Source organism: Anarrhichthys ocellatus, unplaced genomic scaffold (assembly GCF_004355925.1).
Source record: "Anarrhichthys ocellatus isolate YVR2014 unplaced genomic scaffold, GSC_Weel_1.0 scaffold1, whole genome shotgun sequence".
NCBI lineage: Eukaryota > Metazoa > Chordata > Actinopteri > Perciformes > Anarhichadidae > Anarrhichthys > Anarrhichthys ocellatus.
In genome coordinates, this window is record NW_022280031.1 from 8,632,362 (window position 1) to 8,648,832 (window position 16,471).

Genomic DNA, 16,471 nt, shown 5'->3' on the forward strand with positions numbered 1-16,471 from the left:
CTGCACTACATGTGACCCCTCATGTGCTAACAGCAGAGTTCAGGAGGAAATAAATCCTTCCCACAGAGCAACTGACTTAACATACCACAAATAGTCAACGGTTAGCTTCTATCCTAATTAGTCTCCATTGTATAGTGTTTTGATAACATTGTTCCTGAGGTTCAGAGAATTTCTAGAATTAACAGAGTTGTATTTCAGACTGTTGAAGTCATTGGAAGTAATAGAAAATCTGGCAATTTTATTACTGCTCACTTTCTAGGAGTATTAATTTAAGTATTAAACAATGGGTTTCACAGACTGGTTGGATAAGATTGCAATTTTTCGGTAGTTTTCTTCACAGCAAGCCAAAATTAAATGATTGTACACTATAAGATAAGGGAATAATCTAAATAATTGACTTGTGGAACAGCCTTAACGTTAGTGTGACAAGTAATGGAAGGGCATACAATGTAACATCAGGACCACAGTTAACCTTGGATGTCTAAAAATTATACAAACACAGAGCCTGTCCTCCACCTGCAGTCACACACACTGACAACCCTTCTGTCTGTTTAAACAATAACTCACGGACAAGATTGTGTTTTATTATAGGCCAAAAGCCATAGCAATAAGGTCATCTGGTTTGTAAAGTGCTAGAACAAGATCAGACCAGACAGGGAAATAAAGTTAACGAATACAACGAGCATAGCAGTCATTTGGTGCATCCACAAGGCGTAAACAAATTTCCCTAATTTTTGTCAGTGATCCTAATTCCTTCTCTTTGTTGGTTGTTTGAGTTCCTCATGGCCACAAACACCAGCATTCTTCTGCAAACACAATTCAAAACTTTCAGTCATAGGATACGTGACAGAAATAGTCGTCACTTCACATAACTGCTGGTTGGATGCACGTCAGGCCTCTGGGCTTTGATCATGTGCAGTGCTGGTAAGAGCGCCTCTAACAGAGGCTGTTTCTTCATGCAGTAACAGATGACATCCAATGCCTCATGACCACCCCTTTGTCTTTTTCACAGCACACATTTTGACTTGCTATAATGCACAGGTGCTACTAATAGCATTAACAAAGGCTATCTGTATTCCAGAAAGCCACGACAGTGTGACAACGAGCCAGCCAGCCTTCACAATACCAGGACCCTGAAACTGGAAGCCCTAATTTCATTATTTATACCTGTAATTTTCCTACTGACATGCCAGCTTGATTCTGACTGGGGACCTATAATGCACGTTGCCCAAAGAAGTTTCATAGGGGGCCCAGCAGCTCCGTGGTCCCGTTAATGGTTAATCAATCCCTTGAAGGCACACAAAGCCACTTCGCATGATGGGAGTGAAACATGTGATGTGAAACCATCTTCTTCACAAGGATCATTTAAAAAACAGTGAATTGCTGCAACATGTTGTAATGATTGATGGAGTAGAGACATCTTGAATGTTATGGATTTCTCCAGTGCTTTTCCTGCTGTAACAAGTCAAAATGTCTGCTGATGTCTATGATTCTATTTTGTCTGGCTTCAACAGAGGCGCATGATCGAATTCCAGAGAGGGAGTGCACAGCTACACTACTGCCAGTAGAGGGAGAAACGGTATTTGTCCTTCATTCTGTGCCTTTCAGTACACAATTACATTACATTACATTATATTACATTACAGTCATTTAGCAGACGCTTTGAAACATGGGGCCATTTAGTACATTATCTGACATTCAGAAACATACCAGACTGCATAGTTACGGTGCAAAAAGTATGCAAACATAAACAAAACTGCTTGTCTAACCTATATATTGTGTGACCAATTGATATATGGAACTGAATAATACCTTTTTATTTATATATATATATTTTCCATATTTATATATATATATATATATATATATACACAGTATGTGTATATATAAATGTGTGTATACAGGTATAAATATATGTATACATATTTTCTGTTGCTATTTTATTGTATTTTTCCGTTCTTGAAATATATTTCATGTACCTGTTTTATTTGTGGTATAGCACAAGAAGTTTGTACTTTTGCTCTTTCACGTCAACAAAAAACCAACAGACCGCTTTTTTATTTGCTGCCACTTCCGTCTGTGACGTTGATGACGTAAAACGTCATCGTCGTGTCACAGTTTGACCGGTGAGGTTTGCTTGTTGGCTGTTTGTGTCTCTCCCGGTTTAACATGACTCCGTATCTGGACTACTAACGAACCAAGAATTGAAACTCAACTGACAGTATATATTTTTTAAAACAATGACATCATTGTCCTTACTTGTCGGCACCAGTGTCCCTCACAACGACTCCTAAAGGAAAGAGGCTTTGAGCTTAACCCCCCCCCCCCCCCCAGAACCATCCGTCGGTGTGTCGTGAACACAAAAACGAGCGCTACTGTAAAGTAACGCGGGAAATGCTCTTGCGTTGGTTCAGTGCTGAGGGGCAGCCGCTAATACGCATCCTTACTGATATCATCATTATCAGAGACAATAAATGACCTGACACCACAATCCAACGTTTACGCTCTGATCTAAAAAACCCCAAAACAAAGTACCGTTGACAGCTGCTCGCAGGCTGTATCCGGTCCGTTAGAACCGGGAGGTGAGACAGTTCATTATATGCTGCAAATCAACGTTTGTCTCTGTAGCCACTGAGCACTCGTTAGCTCACACACAAAGAGGGGAGTCCTGCTAACGAGCTAAACAACCGCCAGACATCCTGTTACTGGTGATTTGAAGGAAGAAGAAAAACAATGGACACGTTTCAGAAGGTGGAAAAGATCGGAGAAGGGACGTATGGAGTGGTTTACAAAGCGAAGAACAAAGTCACCGGAGAAACTGTTGCTCTCAAGAAGATCCGTCTAGACACGTAAGTTCACTCGTAGTGTCGGTTCATCATCAAGCTAACGCTCTCTGTTGCTTTTACGATGCTGCAAATGTGATTAAAGTGTGCTACTCTGCCATCAGACTCTTGTTTTACATTAAAGCTGGGGTTAATCTTTCCTCAACCACCAGCTATTAAACTGTAAATGCACATACTGTTCACATTATGACATTCTACACATTTTACTGCAGCTATTTAACTTTGATTGAGGACATAAGACTATTTTTTTTTGTAGTGAAGTTTCATTTTTTCGTGGCCTGTGAAAAGCAGCAAATACATGTCCAATTATTTAAGTCCACACTAAGGCATTAATATGTATTGAAGGGTCACAAGTAGTCATCGCTTCATTATAAGGGGTGACAGGGTCACGAGCCAAAAAAATGTTTAAGACCATTAAATATATATGTATTAAATATTTAACTGTGGATCTGATTGTTGTGTCGGTGCACTGTGCCATTACAACATGCTTCCTTTATGTAGGCCTTAAAGATTGATCATTGTTCGTGATATTAGTTTGCACCCATGCAGTGTCAGGGAGCAGGATGTCCCCGGCTTCAGCAGGTGGCATCACTGCCTCACTTCATCCTGTGTTTCCTGCAGTGATGTATACGTGCAGTGCAGTACAAGAGCGAGATTGAACAGCTCTCGTCGTCTCTCCCCAAAGTTATTTTGTCTCTTAAGTTGCCTTTGACGGTTTGCCCTGTGAATAAACACAAAATATAGAATATAAGGATTAAAACGTCTTATTGAAACAACCAAATATATATTGTGTAATAACCAAGCTGCAGTAAATGGCATTAGAGTAAAATAGTATAACTTGAGATAAGTGAATAAGCTTCAGTAACATAATCATTTGCCGTGTTTTTCCTTCAGGGAAACAGAGGGTGTTCCCAGCACTGCCATCCGAGAGATTTCCCTTCTCAAAGAACTCAGTCACCCAAATATCGTCAAGTAAGTGCCTGATGTTACAGATTGTTAGCTAAACCCTGTTTGCAAGTTTCTCGTTTTACTTGGTTCTGTCCGTTTTTTAAGCCAACCTGCCTTGTTGACATGTTTCAGACTGCGTGATGTCATCCACACCGAGAACAAGCTCTACCTTGTTTTTGAGTTCCTTCATCAGGATCTGAAGAAGTTCATGGACTCCTTCACAGTTGCTGGTATCCCGCTGCCTCTGGTTAAGGTAAATGTCAGCTAGTGTTTTTGCAAAACAGATTCTTTCTCACTTCCTCCAATACATCAAGACTAGTCTCTGGAGGTGACTTACCTGGGTGTGTGTGTGTGCGTGTGTGTGTGTGTGTGTGTTTTGTAGAGTTACCTTTTCCAGCTGCTGCAAGGCCTGGCCTTCTGCCACTCTCACAGGGTTCTTCATCGAGACCTGAAGCCCCAGAACCTCCTCATCAATGCCCAGGGGGAGATCAAGCTTGCTGACTTTGGCCTAGCGAGAGCCTTCGGGGTGCCTGTCCGCACATACACACATGAGGTACCGTGTATACACACACACACACACACACACACACACACCCAACAGGCTTCGTCAGTTATATAGTCAAAAGTGCATGTTCATTACCATACCGCAGCAGCAAAATGCACTCCATCATGCTTCCTCTTAAGTGAATTCAGTATTGTGATATAGTCAAGAGAGAAACCTCTCACAATAACAATTGAATCCAGGGTTAATTTCTTCCTGAGAAAATTGCGTTTTCCTAAATACAAACTGCTTCTGTGATATTTTTCAGGTGGTAACACTTTGGTACAGAGCACCTGAAATCCTCCTGGGCTGTAAATACTACTCCACAGCTGTCGACATCTGGAGTCTTGGGTGCATCTTTGCTGAAATGGTAAATTTGCACTAGGTTTCATATTTTACAATCAGCGTATCTGTGAATGACTGAAGCCTGCACATGATGCACACGGATCAAATCTAACAGACTCCCCTCACTGTCCACTGTTGTGCAGCTCACCAAGAGGGCCTTATTCCCCGGCGACTCGGAGATTGACCAGTTATTCCGAATCTTCCGAACGTTGGGGACGCCCGACGAGACCACCTGGCCGGGAGTCACATCAATGTCCGACTACAAACCATCTTTCCCCAAGTGGGCCCGGCAGGATTTATCCAAAGTGGTGCCGATTCTTGATGAGGATGGAAGAGAACTGCTCGGAGTGAGAACCTTTGTCAATAATTCATGAATTCAATTAGCATTAATGGCCTCTGCGAAGGAAGTTGGTCTTGTGTGTTTGTTTCTGTGTTAGTCAGCAAGATCCAAAGGTGACAATGAGATGTATGTTAGAGTTGGTTGAAAAGAGTCAAAGAGCATCAACTACTGCGCTGAAATGCAACAAAACCAGGCACATGTGTCCCAGGATATAGTCTGTTCATTTGGATGAAGATCCAGATGCAGATTACAAGCTGTGGCAGAAGTACACAACTATGTCTTAGTTTTTATTTTTTATTTATTTTTTGTCCTTGCAGGAAATGCTGAATTATGACCCAAACAAAAGGTTGTCTGCCAAGAACGCCCTCGTACATCGATACTTCCGCGACGTCACCATGCCAATCCCTCATCTGAGACTCTGAGTCATCAGTCCATTTTAATGCAAGCAATAAGGACCTCCTCGCCACGCCTCATAACCACGACTGGAATGGACAGAATAAGTGGACACTACAGGATACGTTTGATCCTTCAATGGATATTTGTTAATACCTAAAACCAGCTTTGTAGCCGATAGACGTCCTGAGAGTTTGGCTGTTTTTTTTCAGCAGCGATGTTATAATAGTTCTGAACGTTTAAACTGTAATTTTCAACCTAATTATTTTGCATATATTTCTGTGCAACTGCCATTTTTGATGTAAATGTCAATTAGTGATTGGGAGTTGAGAGCGCAGGTCAGGTCGACTCAATCTAGTAGTCTGCCGTTATATTTCTCATGTTTAAATGACACGTTGGCTTTAAGGTGTCCAAATTTAAGTAGTCAAGTAGTTAGAATTAAACATGATAGACTAAGTTTGTGGGATAGTGCAAATAACAAATGTCATGCTTTGTGAGACTGGGCAGCGGCTGAATGAAAGACGTGAGTGACGGTCGTCACACAGCAGTTTGTGCTCAAAGAACCACGAGACCACAATCGTGTTCGTTGAGGTTGATTTTCTAGCAGTTTAATTCTTTACCTTTTGTGTCTAAATTATCTTGAAGTGACTTCATAACGGCACCTTTGGTTGTTTGACACACAGAAATGTTTATCGGTCGTTGAGGTTTGCTGGCAGGATTTGTTTTTTACCAAACAGAACTTCTTTGTACAGTTGTGATATACAAACGTTCCCTGTTGAAATTCAGATTTTACAGAATTCAATATGCTGTTGCATCTTTCTGACTCTAGATTTTATTCAAATGTAATGAACCTTTTTTATGGATATTGTTTATTTACAGTTTGCAAAAATAAACTTGTCTAAACAACTGTTGCTGTTTATTTGTGTGTGTGAGGATGATTTTGGTGTTAAGTGAGTGATGGTTTCTTCTGTTCTGGAGCCAAGGGAAACATTTCCAAGTAGTTTTTTTTTAGACTCAAACACCAGAGTCAAAGGCCGTCTCACATTGTTAAATCAAGTTCCTGTTACAATTCACTTATCTCTGGCTGCTGCACGACCTCACACACCGACCTCTACAGTTGGCTGCTCGTCACATTAATGAGGAATGGTTTTGTTAATCCGTTCAGTTGCAATTTCCTGCAGCCGAGACGACCCGATAATGCCAGTGATGAGGTAACAACTTACTGTTTTAATTCTCAGTCAAATTATGCAAAGTAATACATAACAGTGGATTGTTTAGGAATTCTAGGAAAAGTATGGAAAAAGTGATATTTCAATTGTTTTCAAGATAGAAATGTTGAAGTTTGTTAAATTATTAAGTTTGACGATGAACTGGTGGTGGAGGGCACATCCAAAAAAAGATTTCAACAAAAAATTATATTATATAATTTATATATATCATGCTCAGGGGATCTAGAATTGCACATAATTTGCAACGGCTCTCTGCCTCGTCTCACGGTCCGGTTATTGCGGTTATGATATTCCTGCAGAGGGAAAGAGTAGAAATCATTCGTGTGTACGTTTATAATATATATAACCTTATTTTTCATTCTCTTTCTTCTTTTTTTAATGTTTTTTCAAATATTTTCTGTCTATCGGCATTATGAGCACCAAGAAGCTATATGCTTGGCAGCGCAGTCAGGGCTGCATTTCACCCTTTGAAGATGTTGTAAATTTCCCCACTGCGGGACTAATAAAGGATTATCTTATCTTAGATCTACACAGTTTATTTTTGTCTTTTTAGTGTATTAGCAGCCGCTAAAGCCGCACAGTCCTTTTGTGAATTTGCCCCTTAGTGTTTTAAGTGTAATGTTTATCGTTCTTGGCAAACTGTTAGATATTTAAAACACTCATTTCAGAGTTTGAAATCTACTCTTTCTGCTCTAGTAGCCAGGATCTCTTAAACTTTCTAAGCATGTGAATTACCCTGGAAAAAGCTGCACAAAAGACTCCAAACAACGAATTACAGTAGGTGCTCCAATGAAATATAAACAGACCTACAACTAAATACGTTTTTATTAGTCACGCCGAATTTAGACGTCATGTCAGTTCATGCAGGTCAGCTTCAAGAAACAAAGTTGAAATCAAGAAAAGATGTACAGTAACAGAACGTCAGCACAGAAAATCAAAATCACAGAGAAAGTAATGTATTGCTTTCTGCCACAGTGTCGTTTTTGATGCTACCACTGAGGGCGACAAAGTCTAAAATCATTCAATCTTACACATAGTGGCTTTAATATGTTTGTATCTTCTTTTCTGTATATGACAGACTTCTTGCATTAACAGTTGTACTTTTATTATCAAAATGAACAATAATTAGAGGCAGAAAGCATAGATGAAAATGGGAAAATTTGCATATTATAAGCAAACAGTAGGAAATCGATATGTTATATTTAGATATAAATTAATAAACAATTGCATTATATTAGATGTATAGTTGAAAAGTGGTGCTTTTTTTGGTGATTTGATTTGGTAAAAATTGAAAACCACAAAATACGTATGTGCTCAACTTATGAGAAAAATTCATCCCATGCATAAACTGAGAAATATGACAGCACTAGCCAGCTAGCTGTTTCATGCAGGTATCCTAATATCCAAGTTATGTTTATTGCAGCTCTGAGGTTGCCCGTCATCGTGACAACATTGTTGTGGTAGCATTATACCTGCAACACCATAGTACTTACTTTGATTAGGATAGTTCTTGATTTTTTTTTAACAATGTACCAGAAATGTTGAAAGACTGATTAATAAATAAAGCTCCAAGATGAAATTTGAAGCATAACTAAACAAAATGTTTATTTTTAATGCTATCTTCTGAACTAGGGGTTATATATACTAAACATATAATATATACTGTAATATAATATATACTGTGTAGACACAGTATATATTTTTATGCATCCAGCAATGCTACCAAGATGTATTAAAAAGTTATTCATACGGCAAAATTACATGTAAAATAGAAAAAGATGGACGGATTGTGACAGTTAGATTAAAGTGAGCAGTCAGGTAAATTCTACCAATTTAAAAGCATAATATTTGCAGCATGAACAAAAAGAAACAAGCTTGAGTGATTCAAAACAAAAGATCGCAGGCAAGTTGACAAGTAGACACAGATATGACTGAGACAAGTGAATTCTGATTAGAAATAAGTGTTTGGCAGCGATGACAAACTGAAATCACGTGATACCTTTAAAAATGAGAAAATATGTCAAACATTCACATCTGAAAGTGTGAAAGTATACAGATACACTTCTACGATCCAGCACTTTTGAACCTTTTTAGGCTTTTGGAGACTTAAAGCCCACACCAGTGATATTGCATGTTTAGTTGATTCACTACAAATCACGAATACTTCACATCACTTCTGATCATGTTGCATACGGAGTGTTTGGACTTTTGACAGTATTGACTTTATTTTTCTAGCCTTCGTTGTTGTCCATTCATTTTCGCATTGGTATGAAAATCAAGTTGCAGACTCTTGAAACTATCTTGAGATGTCACAGTGCACACATTAAAAAAAATACATCTGTAATTGTTAAGGCTTTTCAAATCAGTCTGGACTTTAACGGTCAGGTCACAATAACTAAAATTAACTTGACGGTCACTGTATTCCACAGTTAAAGTAAGTTTCAAGGGGCACATTCAAAAATCTTAAATCCTCCAGCATGCATTTAAAATGCTCAGCAGTAATATTTAGTTCACGTGTTTTGTAGTTGAGGAGCCAAAACTTGTAAAAAAAAAACACTGGTATGGTACTTTTAGGGGGTTTGTGGTATTTGTGGGAAGATGGTGCGGTGTTTTATTTCGTTTAAATCTCTAGTTTCTTCTTCATGATAAGCTTGTACAGGATCTGGTAGCCATCATCCCAGGCATAGAGAAGCTGCTCCTGCGGGTTGTACTTCAGACTGGAGTGCGATCCGTAACGCTTTGGGAAGTAAATCAGTGGTGCGTCTTCGTTGGTCACCATACCATTGACGTCAAACACACACTGGACACGTGAGCGACCGGGCTGCTTGGTGTTGTACGCTACATACAAAGTGCCACAGATGACAAAAGCCGCCTCCGCGTTCTCTCTCGGACAGTTTGTGTCCCACATTTGCTCGATGTCCAGCGAGGTGGCGTCCATTTTCGCCAGAGAGATGTACCTCTCGTTCTGCCGCGTGGCATAAATGGCCCACAGGCCTTCCTCGTCCACAGCCAGGTCCATCACTGTCTCCGGGGTCAGGCCGTACACTGGGACATGGTCCTGCAGTGGGAACACTGTGCTTTCTGTCACAGAGCTGTTCTTCATGTCAAATTTAACAATCATTATCTCTTCAGCCAGAGTTATATAATACGCGTAATTGTTGAAGACAACGTGTCCTGTTCCCCTCCAGGCAGACGGCAGCTTTAGGTTCTTGGACAGAGTAATGCCCAGCGAGCGGGAGAAGTCTTGCACAGAGGAAAACTCATGGATGGTGTCTTCATCTGTCCCGTTAAAAATGTAGACCTTCCCAGAGCCTCTGTTGGTGTCTTTGGTCCACATGCCCTTTGGCCCTCCGACTCGCTTCAAGATCTTCATGGCTTTTATGCTGGAGATCATGTCGCTGCAGTCTGAACAGGAGAGAGCGACAGGCTTTACATGACAGGTGTCGCAGACATGTTAACAATGTTTAGATTTTTACTATCATTTAATTATATCAGTTGTTAATTGCAAAGCTCAACATTTTAGGGAATATAGGAAATATAAAACATCTTAAATCTCTTGCAAAAGCAAACACGTAATTCAAAACTTCTAAGTCTTCAAAATAATATATTTTTGGATGAGTTAGTGGTTTCAATAAATGTGGCTCAGGTACCAGGCTTTGTGTCTTGGCTGTGTAAAAACTGTAGGTAGGTACGTGTGGGACGTATAGTTGGGGAAAGCGTTTTCTGTCTTGCTGTTGTGTTTTTCACTACAGGGCCACCGTACCTCACACAGGTGACAGAAAACACTTTTTTGGACTTTTGAAAACTTATGTGTGATAAAACAATGTGATTCTAAGAAACAAGTTAGTCAGTCTACATATCAACAAAGCCGAAAGGAGAATGGGCTTTTGTTTAGTCATTGACTCACCAGTGAAGTGTTTGTGTGGAATATTATCACCAATTAATACACTTCAAGTAGTTGATAAGTGGCCTATCAATACTAACTGTTACATTATTAGAGACTTGAGGATTTGCTTGCTTTTTTCCATTTAAATTTACTCTGGATTGAGTATGTTGAGTCTTTGTTGTTGGTCAGACAAAGTATTTTCAGGTTCATCCTCAATAAAACACAGTGTTTATTCTGATAGTGCAGTTCAAGCACATCATATCTCACCTGATAGCTTTGAATACTTGGCCTTCTGCTTCTCCTTCACCAGCGTCACCTGCTGCTCTATCAGTTTGTCGTCCACGTCCACACACGGCTGAGCTCCGTTCTGAGTCTCCAGGTAGTCCAGCTCACGCTCTACCCGATCCACCCTCGTCCCCACACCGTCCAGATTCATTCTCAATGTCTCTTTCTCTTTATCCAGGTTCTCCAGCTGGGAAACCATCTGTTGCTTCAGAGCCCGCAGCTCGGAGGCGTAGCGGGCGGTCTGTTCATGCCACAGAGAGATCCGGTCCTGTTTTTAAAAGAAGGAGACACAAATTAGTTGGTCACTATTGTTCCCCTTTCATCTGTTTATACTTTAGTAATGTAATGTGAGCAATACATGATGTCTGTTTTACAGGAACTGTGACTGCACTTCTAGAAAGCTTAGAGGAGGCCATCATTTTATGTTATTTTCAGGCTCAGTAATTAGACTGGGACAGAAGGAGATAATAAGTAGGACACTCATCCTTCAAACAGCCAGGTTCAGCCCACACATGGCAAGTTTCCACCCTGCTCAAATGTCTTTTTAGCAAAACACTAAGTCCTAGCGGCACGCTCTGTAGCAGATCCTCACCTTTGACCTCTCTGTGGAGGAGGAAAATGTCTCTCTACAGGTGATCAGTAAAGTCTGACAGCACACTACAGAGTAAAACAACTATGGGATGTGGATACAAAATATTTTGAGAGAGTTCTGTTTAATAATATATAATAGAGGGATTAATAAAATACTTCTAGTGAAGTATGTTAAAGTGACTTTATCCTAGAACATTAATATTTTCATATAAACAAAACCACAATATGAGAACAGAACAAGAAGCTCATACAGTGAGCTGTATTTTCCAGCATTTTCCCCAGGATTTGCCCACATCTGCATTCCATTGCCTTTGCCCCTTCCTGGAAGTTTCCTCTCAGAGGGACTCAGGAGCGCAGGGCTCGGCAGGGAGGTAAAAGGAGTCTTACCTCAATAGCGAGCAGCCTTCGCTCCAAGTAGTCAATCAGTGCTTGGTGCTGGGCGGTGGCAAAGCAGGTCAAAGTAACCAAGACCAAGACAACAGGTCCTCTCATTTTGTGTCAGCTCAGTCTCTTTAGCTCCTTGAGTTGAGTGAGAGTGTACTGGGGAGGCAGCAGATTCCCAGAGGTGGGCTGGAATGTTTTAGTAAGCTATCTGGGAGGAGCCAAATACATCTGGTGAAGATGGAGGCACACAGTCGCTAAGAGAGACGAGACACTGGTTTCTATTTTTACATCAGCTTTTAAACGGTTTAAAAAAATAAAAATACATATGATATATAATCTGATGTTTAAATGTATGTAATTATTTTACTCAGAACACATGACAGTAATGTGGCACAGGACCAAACGTTACGTAAGAAGAGGAAGCGTAATGTGAGTGGGAGTCAGGAGTCAGTGAGGCACTGTACTCCTGTGTTAAGGGGAAGACCATCGACTGTAGATTTGAATCAACTACATTAAACTCTCTAACAATGTAGTAATGACCTATTCTGTGTATCACGATATTAACTATTCTAACAGATGAATTCCTTAAATGCTGTCTTGAGCTCTAATCCAAACAGGTAGCTTTATTCTGAAAGGTGAAAGTAGGCTTATAATGTGCTTTATTTTGACATGACATAAAACATTGATGCAAACATATCCAGATGTTTGGATTAGATTTGATAAAATAGCGTTATTAATCCTAAAAAGGGAGGTCGGTTGCCAAGAGGTCACATCTGGCAACAACAAACAATGCATTTAATACAATCGATCATTTCATAACTAGAAATCTGACCATGAGTTCTACACTACCCGTATCTCAAGAAACAGAAGCATCATGTCATTCAAATGTTTCACAACTGAGGTACAAAAGAGAGGGGAAGACCTTAAAACGTGAGTATTGTTTGAGCTGTCATGTGAACCAGTGGTGGACTTACTCAAAATAATATGTGAAACATTTGTAGGAAGTTTAATATATTTATATATATACTGTATACTTATTTCTTTGTCATGTTACATCAATGTCTGCAGTGTTTTCCAGCTGTGTCTACCTACAGGAACAGTTGTAATACTGAATGTCTGCAGCTTAACAAAAACAGTAGTTAGTTTGGCGAGTAGTGAATTACTGGGGAAATAGGACACAGTGTCTCTGATCTCACCCGTAATTATGAGACCACCTTGCTGTAAAAAAGTCAGTAATGACATCACTGAACACCTCTTTTTCAACAAAGCTGGCTTTATTTGGTTTGCTAGTTAGCTCTGAAACTCAGACTGTGCTCATGCTATACTTAATACAATAATAGGCCTATTCTTCCTGTCTTTTAAAGTCTGACAGGGTTGTGATTCATTTCATTTTCGCTGTATTGAACAAGATTACATAATATTCGGTATAAACACATTTGTGGAGGAGAGACTTGAAGTAAGAAGTTTTTTATATATATGTTTGCATTAACTATTGCAGTCAGTCTTTGATTCATGCTCTCTTGTATGATTTTATGTAAATTACACCATCTGAACCTGAAGTGGTAAATCGATTTTGCAAATCAAAATAGTATTATTTTCATTCTGTACAAACTACAACGCCATAGTTTTGCATTTTCTTTATTTCAGCACCACGGCAGAAAGTCTCCCTACACACGGTCCTTTGGTCCCATCACACCAACAACATTTATCAAACTACAGTTAACAGAAAGCAAACAATGGAATGTGTAAATCATCAAAATCAGTGATGAAAGCCATGCATAGATGCATGTGAAGTGTGGTGGGGAAGTGTTGATAGTGCAAAAACAAAAGCCACCGATGCAGGGTGGATGTCAGCCAGGGAGAGGCTCAGGTGAGTTTAATCAAGCTAAAGACGCTGCTGATGTTGGCCAGGTCACAACTGACAGCGTGGCAGCTTTCATCCTCGTTATGTCACTAACTGATGCAAACACACCATGAAGTGTTAAAGATGACATCTGCTCTGCACTGCTCGGTTATGCCCTCAACTCTCATCTGTCCAAGACATTCTTCTAAATAAAGGAATATAAAAGACAGCTTTAAAAAGTTAAAAGAAAATAGTTCACTTTAAATAAGAAAAGATGTGTAGCCCATTGTACTGGGTGTATCCTGCCTCATGCTTGTTTATTGGCTCCAGACCACCACAAACCTGAGCAGAAAAAGCAGTTTAGAAAATCAATCAAGGAATGGAAAAACATGTGGCAGGGTCAGAGTTTACTATATTATATAATATTCAAAAATCATATTTTAAAATATTCTATACTCTTGGATAAATCCATCTTTCTACTTCAAAGGGTTACTCGAGCTATCCACAGATATATATCTACAGCAGGCTTTGTAGTACTGGTGGCAGTTAAAATAAAACTTAGACACGTAAAATTGAACGAGTGCGCCTTAAAACCTTGAAACATGACTTGAATGATAACAAAGCCCTGCTGTGGTGTGTAGAACAATACGATAAATAAAAGACATTGCTACGTAGAGGATTTAAAGTTCGCTAACTATGTACATTTACATTTTTAAGTCTTTTTACAGATTTATCTTTACAATAAAAGTTGCTGATAATAAATGAACTTGCCATGAGATCACACTAAGCCCATGAAGATGTGTGTGAGTGTACGTCCCAACTTGATGATGGCTTTAACAAAACGTTGAAATCACTCATGTTGAAATCCTCTTGGCTTGTTGCAATGCCCCTAAGAAGTGGATGGTTTATCTTCAAATAAATATTTTATCAAATAAAACAACAAATATGCCCTCACCTCTGATGAGGTCCAATGACACCTTCTTCAAATCCAAGCTTTTTCCCTCCTACCAACAAGTGTGCAGTGTTGTTACTCATTTGTAAATGTGACTGTGGCTCTCAGGCCATCTGATCTTCATACACACGACTGACACCACTCATGATGGTGCTGTTTAATGCTGCTACAACTGAAGGTCTATTGTTTTGGTCATTATTTACAATACAGTCATTCTAATTCTTGGTAGTACGAGGCGAATTTATGACTCTAGTTTATTGCACTTTGTTCCATCATTGCTTAAGGTTTGTTTGTATAAGCATGGTCTCATTTGAATATGCGTCTTTTTGTTATTTATTCAGTGATTCTATATTCAAAACTGAGCATACAGGCCTACAAGTTGCTATAACAACCTGGATGTATATGATTAAAAACAGGATAAGCTGACTATTAATGACATAGTTGGTAATGTTAGTCGGTAACATAAACATGTTTCTGGGTAGTGACTGTGTTTGATGATAACGGAACAAACATTTGTTATTTATCATTAAAAACTCTTGTTTTCATATGAAAGTAACTGATAGAGAATTAGGTATTATGTCGTTTAAAGAGACTAGTGGAAAGAGATTCATAATGTTTGTCAAATCTCTGAGTGGTGAGAAAAATGTATTCAGAAGTAGTCGGTGCATTCACCTCGTAAATCCTGACATGTTTTTCCTTACATGATGAATCATTAGCCGTTCTGTCCCTCGTATCACTCGGTATCAGATCAGAACCAAATGCTGTGGTTTCATTCACCCCTGATAATGCGTTTGATGTACTTGTGTTGGGGAAGCTTGGAGCTGGTGTCCAGTCTCTATTTCATTTTTAAAAGAGTATTCCATAGACTTAGCTTTGCTATTCTATAACATTGTTGGACTCACGATGGTCAGTTTATTAAGAGAAAAGGTTCAAATGAAGGCAGCAGCGGAATCATCATCTTTTTTCCCCCACATATTCCTCTGCTTATTACCCACAATGCAACAAGTCCACCGACAGTTCAACCTGAGATTAGTATGTTGTTTTGCTAGCAGCAGCTAATGTAGCCTCGAGCCGCTTACCTCAAGCACACGATCTACAGAGGTCAGGTCAGCTCACTTCGTTCTAGCTCTACACCTCCAGATTGTTTTTTTTTTTTTCAAACTTGTCTTCAGGCTCAACTGATGCTGACTCTAGTGACATCTTGAGTCAATTTATCAGACATCACACAGTTCCTTCTGCAGCCACAAAAGTTTTTATACAACTTTTCTCACATCTACAGTACAAAAACCTGTGAACAGACTTTGTGATGTTTAAAGTCTTCCTTCAAAACAAAATACATGTAATTTAGTATTTATTCTGTATTTCATAAAAATGTCTTAATGTGAGTGTGTGTTCAGACCCAGGGCCACACCTTTGTGCTAACTGTTGCCTTGTCTCCTTCATGTCACCGAACAAACCCATCTCACAGAGGTGTGTCGGGGTCAGAGTAAAGAACAACAAGGCCTGACCTCGTCTGCTTCAGTGTGTATGTGTAGAAGTTCACATTATCGTCATCATATTCATAGCATGCACAGCAGATATACAAGATATATAATACTACTAAAAGGAATGCTAATATTACTACTAAAATGAATTTAAACATATAATCATTGTTATCTTTATTCTTTTCAGTGGCTATAATAATTCATGTGCCATACCATTCTTGTGAAACCCATTAACACAAAGTTATTATTGATAGACAATCTTTCAACCAATAGCTGTGCATACATCCATTTATGGCGTGAATATGGTTGTACAGGGTATGGTGACAAGTTGGCGGTGATTACTGTGTGTGTTTGTGCATTTGAATATGAGTCAATCCTTCCTTTCAGCACATTTGCCTACAGGATTT

The 16,471-nt window shown here is 39.3% G+C and overlaps 2 protein-coding genes across 2 annotated transcripts; one reads left to right on the forward strand and one right to left on the reverse strand.

The window, feature by feature from the left end:
* Nucleotides 1-2,372: 2,372 nt before the first annotated feature.
* Nucleotides 2,373-6,468, forward strand: cdk2 (cyclin dependent kinase 2). Its single transcript, XM_031845028.1, has 7 exons — nucleotides 2,373-2,849; nucleotides 3,738-3,815; nucleotides 3,924-4,044; nucleotides 4,174-4,344; nucleotides 4,601-4,702; nucleotides 4,821-5,024; nucleotides 5,335-6,468. The coding sequence occupies exons 1-7, from the start codon at nucleotides 2,734-2,736 to the stop codon at nucleotides 5,437-5,439; spliced, it is 897 nt and encodes a 298-aa protein (XP_031700888.1). The 5' UTR covers nucleotides 2,373-2,733; the 3' UTR covers nucleotides 5,440-6,468.
* Nucleotides 6,469-7,446: 978 nt separating this feature from the next.
* Nucleotides 7,447-11,934, reverse strand: olfml3b (olfactomedin-like 3b). Its single transcript, XM_031846769.1, has 3 exons — nucleotides 11,789-11,934; nucleotides 10,793-11,078; nucleotides 7,447-10,044 (listed from the first exon to the last, which is right to left on the reverse strand). The coding sequence occupies exons 1-3, from the start codon at nucleotides 11,891-11,893 to the stop codon at nucleotides 9,260-9,262; spliced, it is 1,176 nt and encodes a 391-aa protein (XP_031702629.1). The 5' UTR covers nucleotides 11,894-11,934; the 3' UTR covers nucleotides 7,447-9,259.
* Between the last annotated feature and the right edge of the window lie 4,537 nt (nucleotides 11,935-16,471).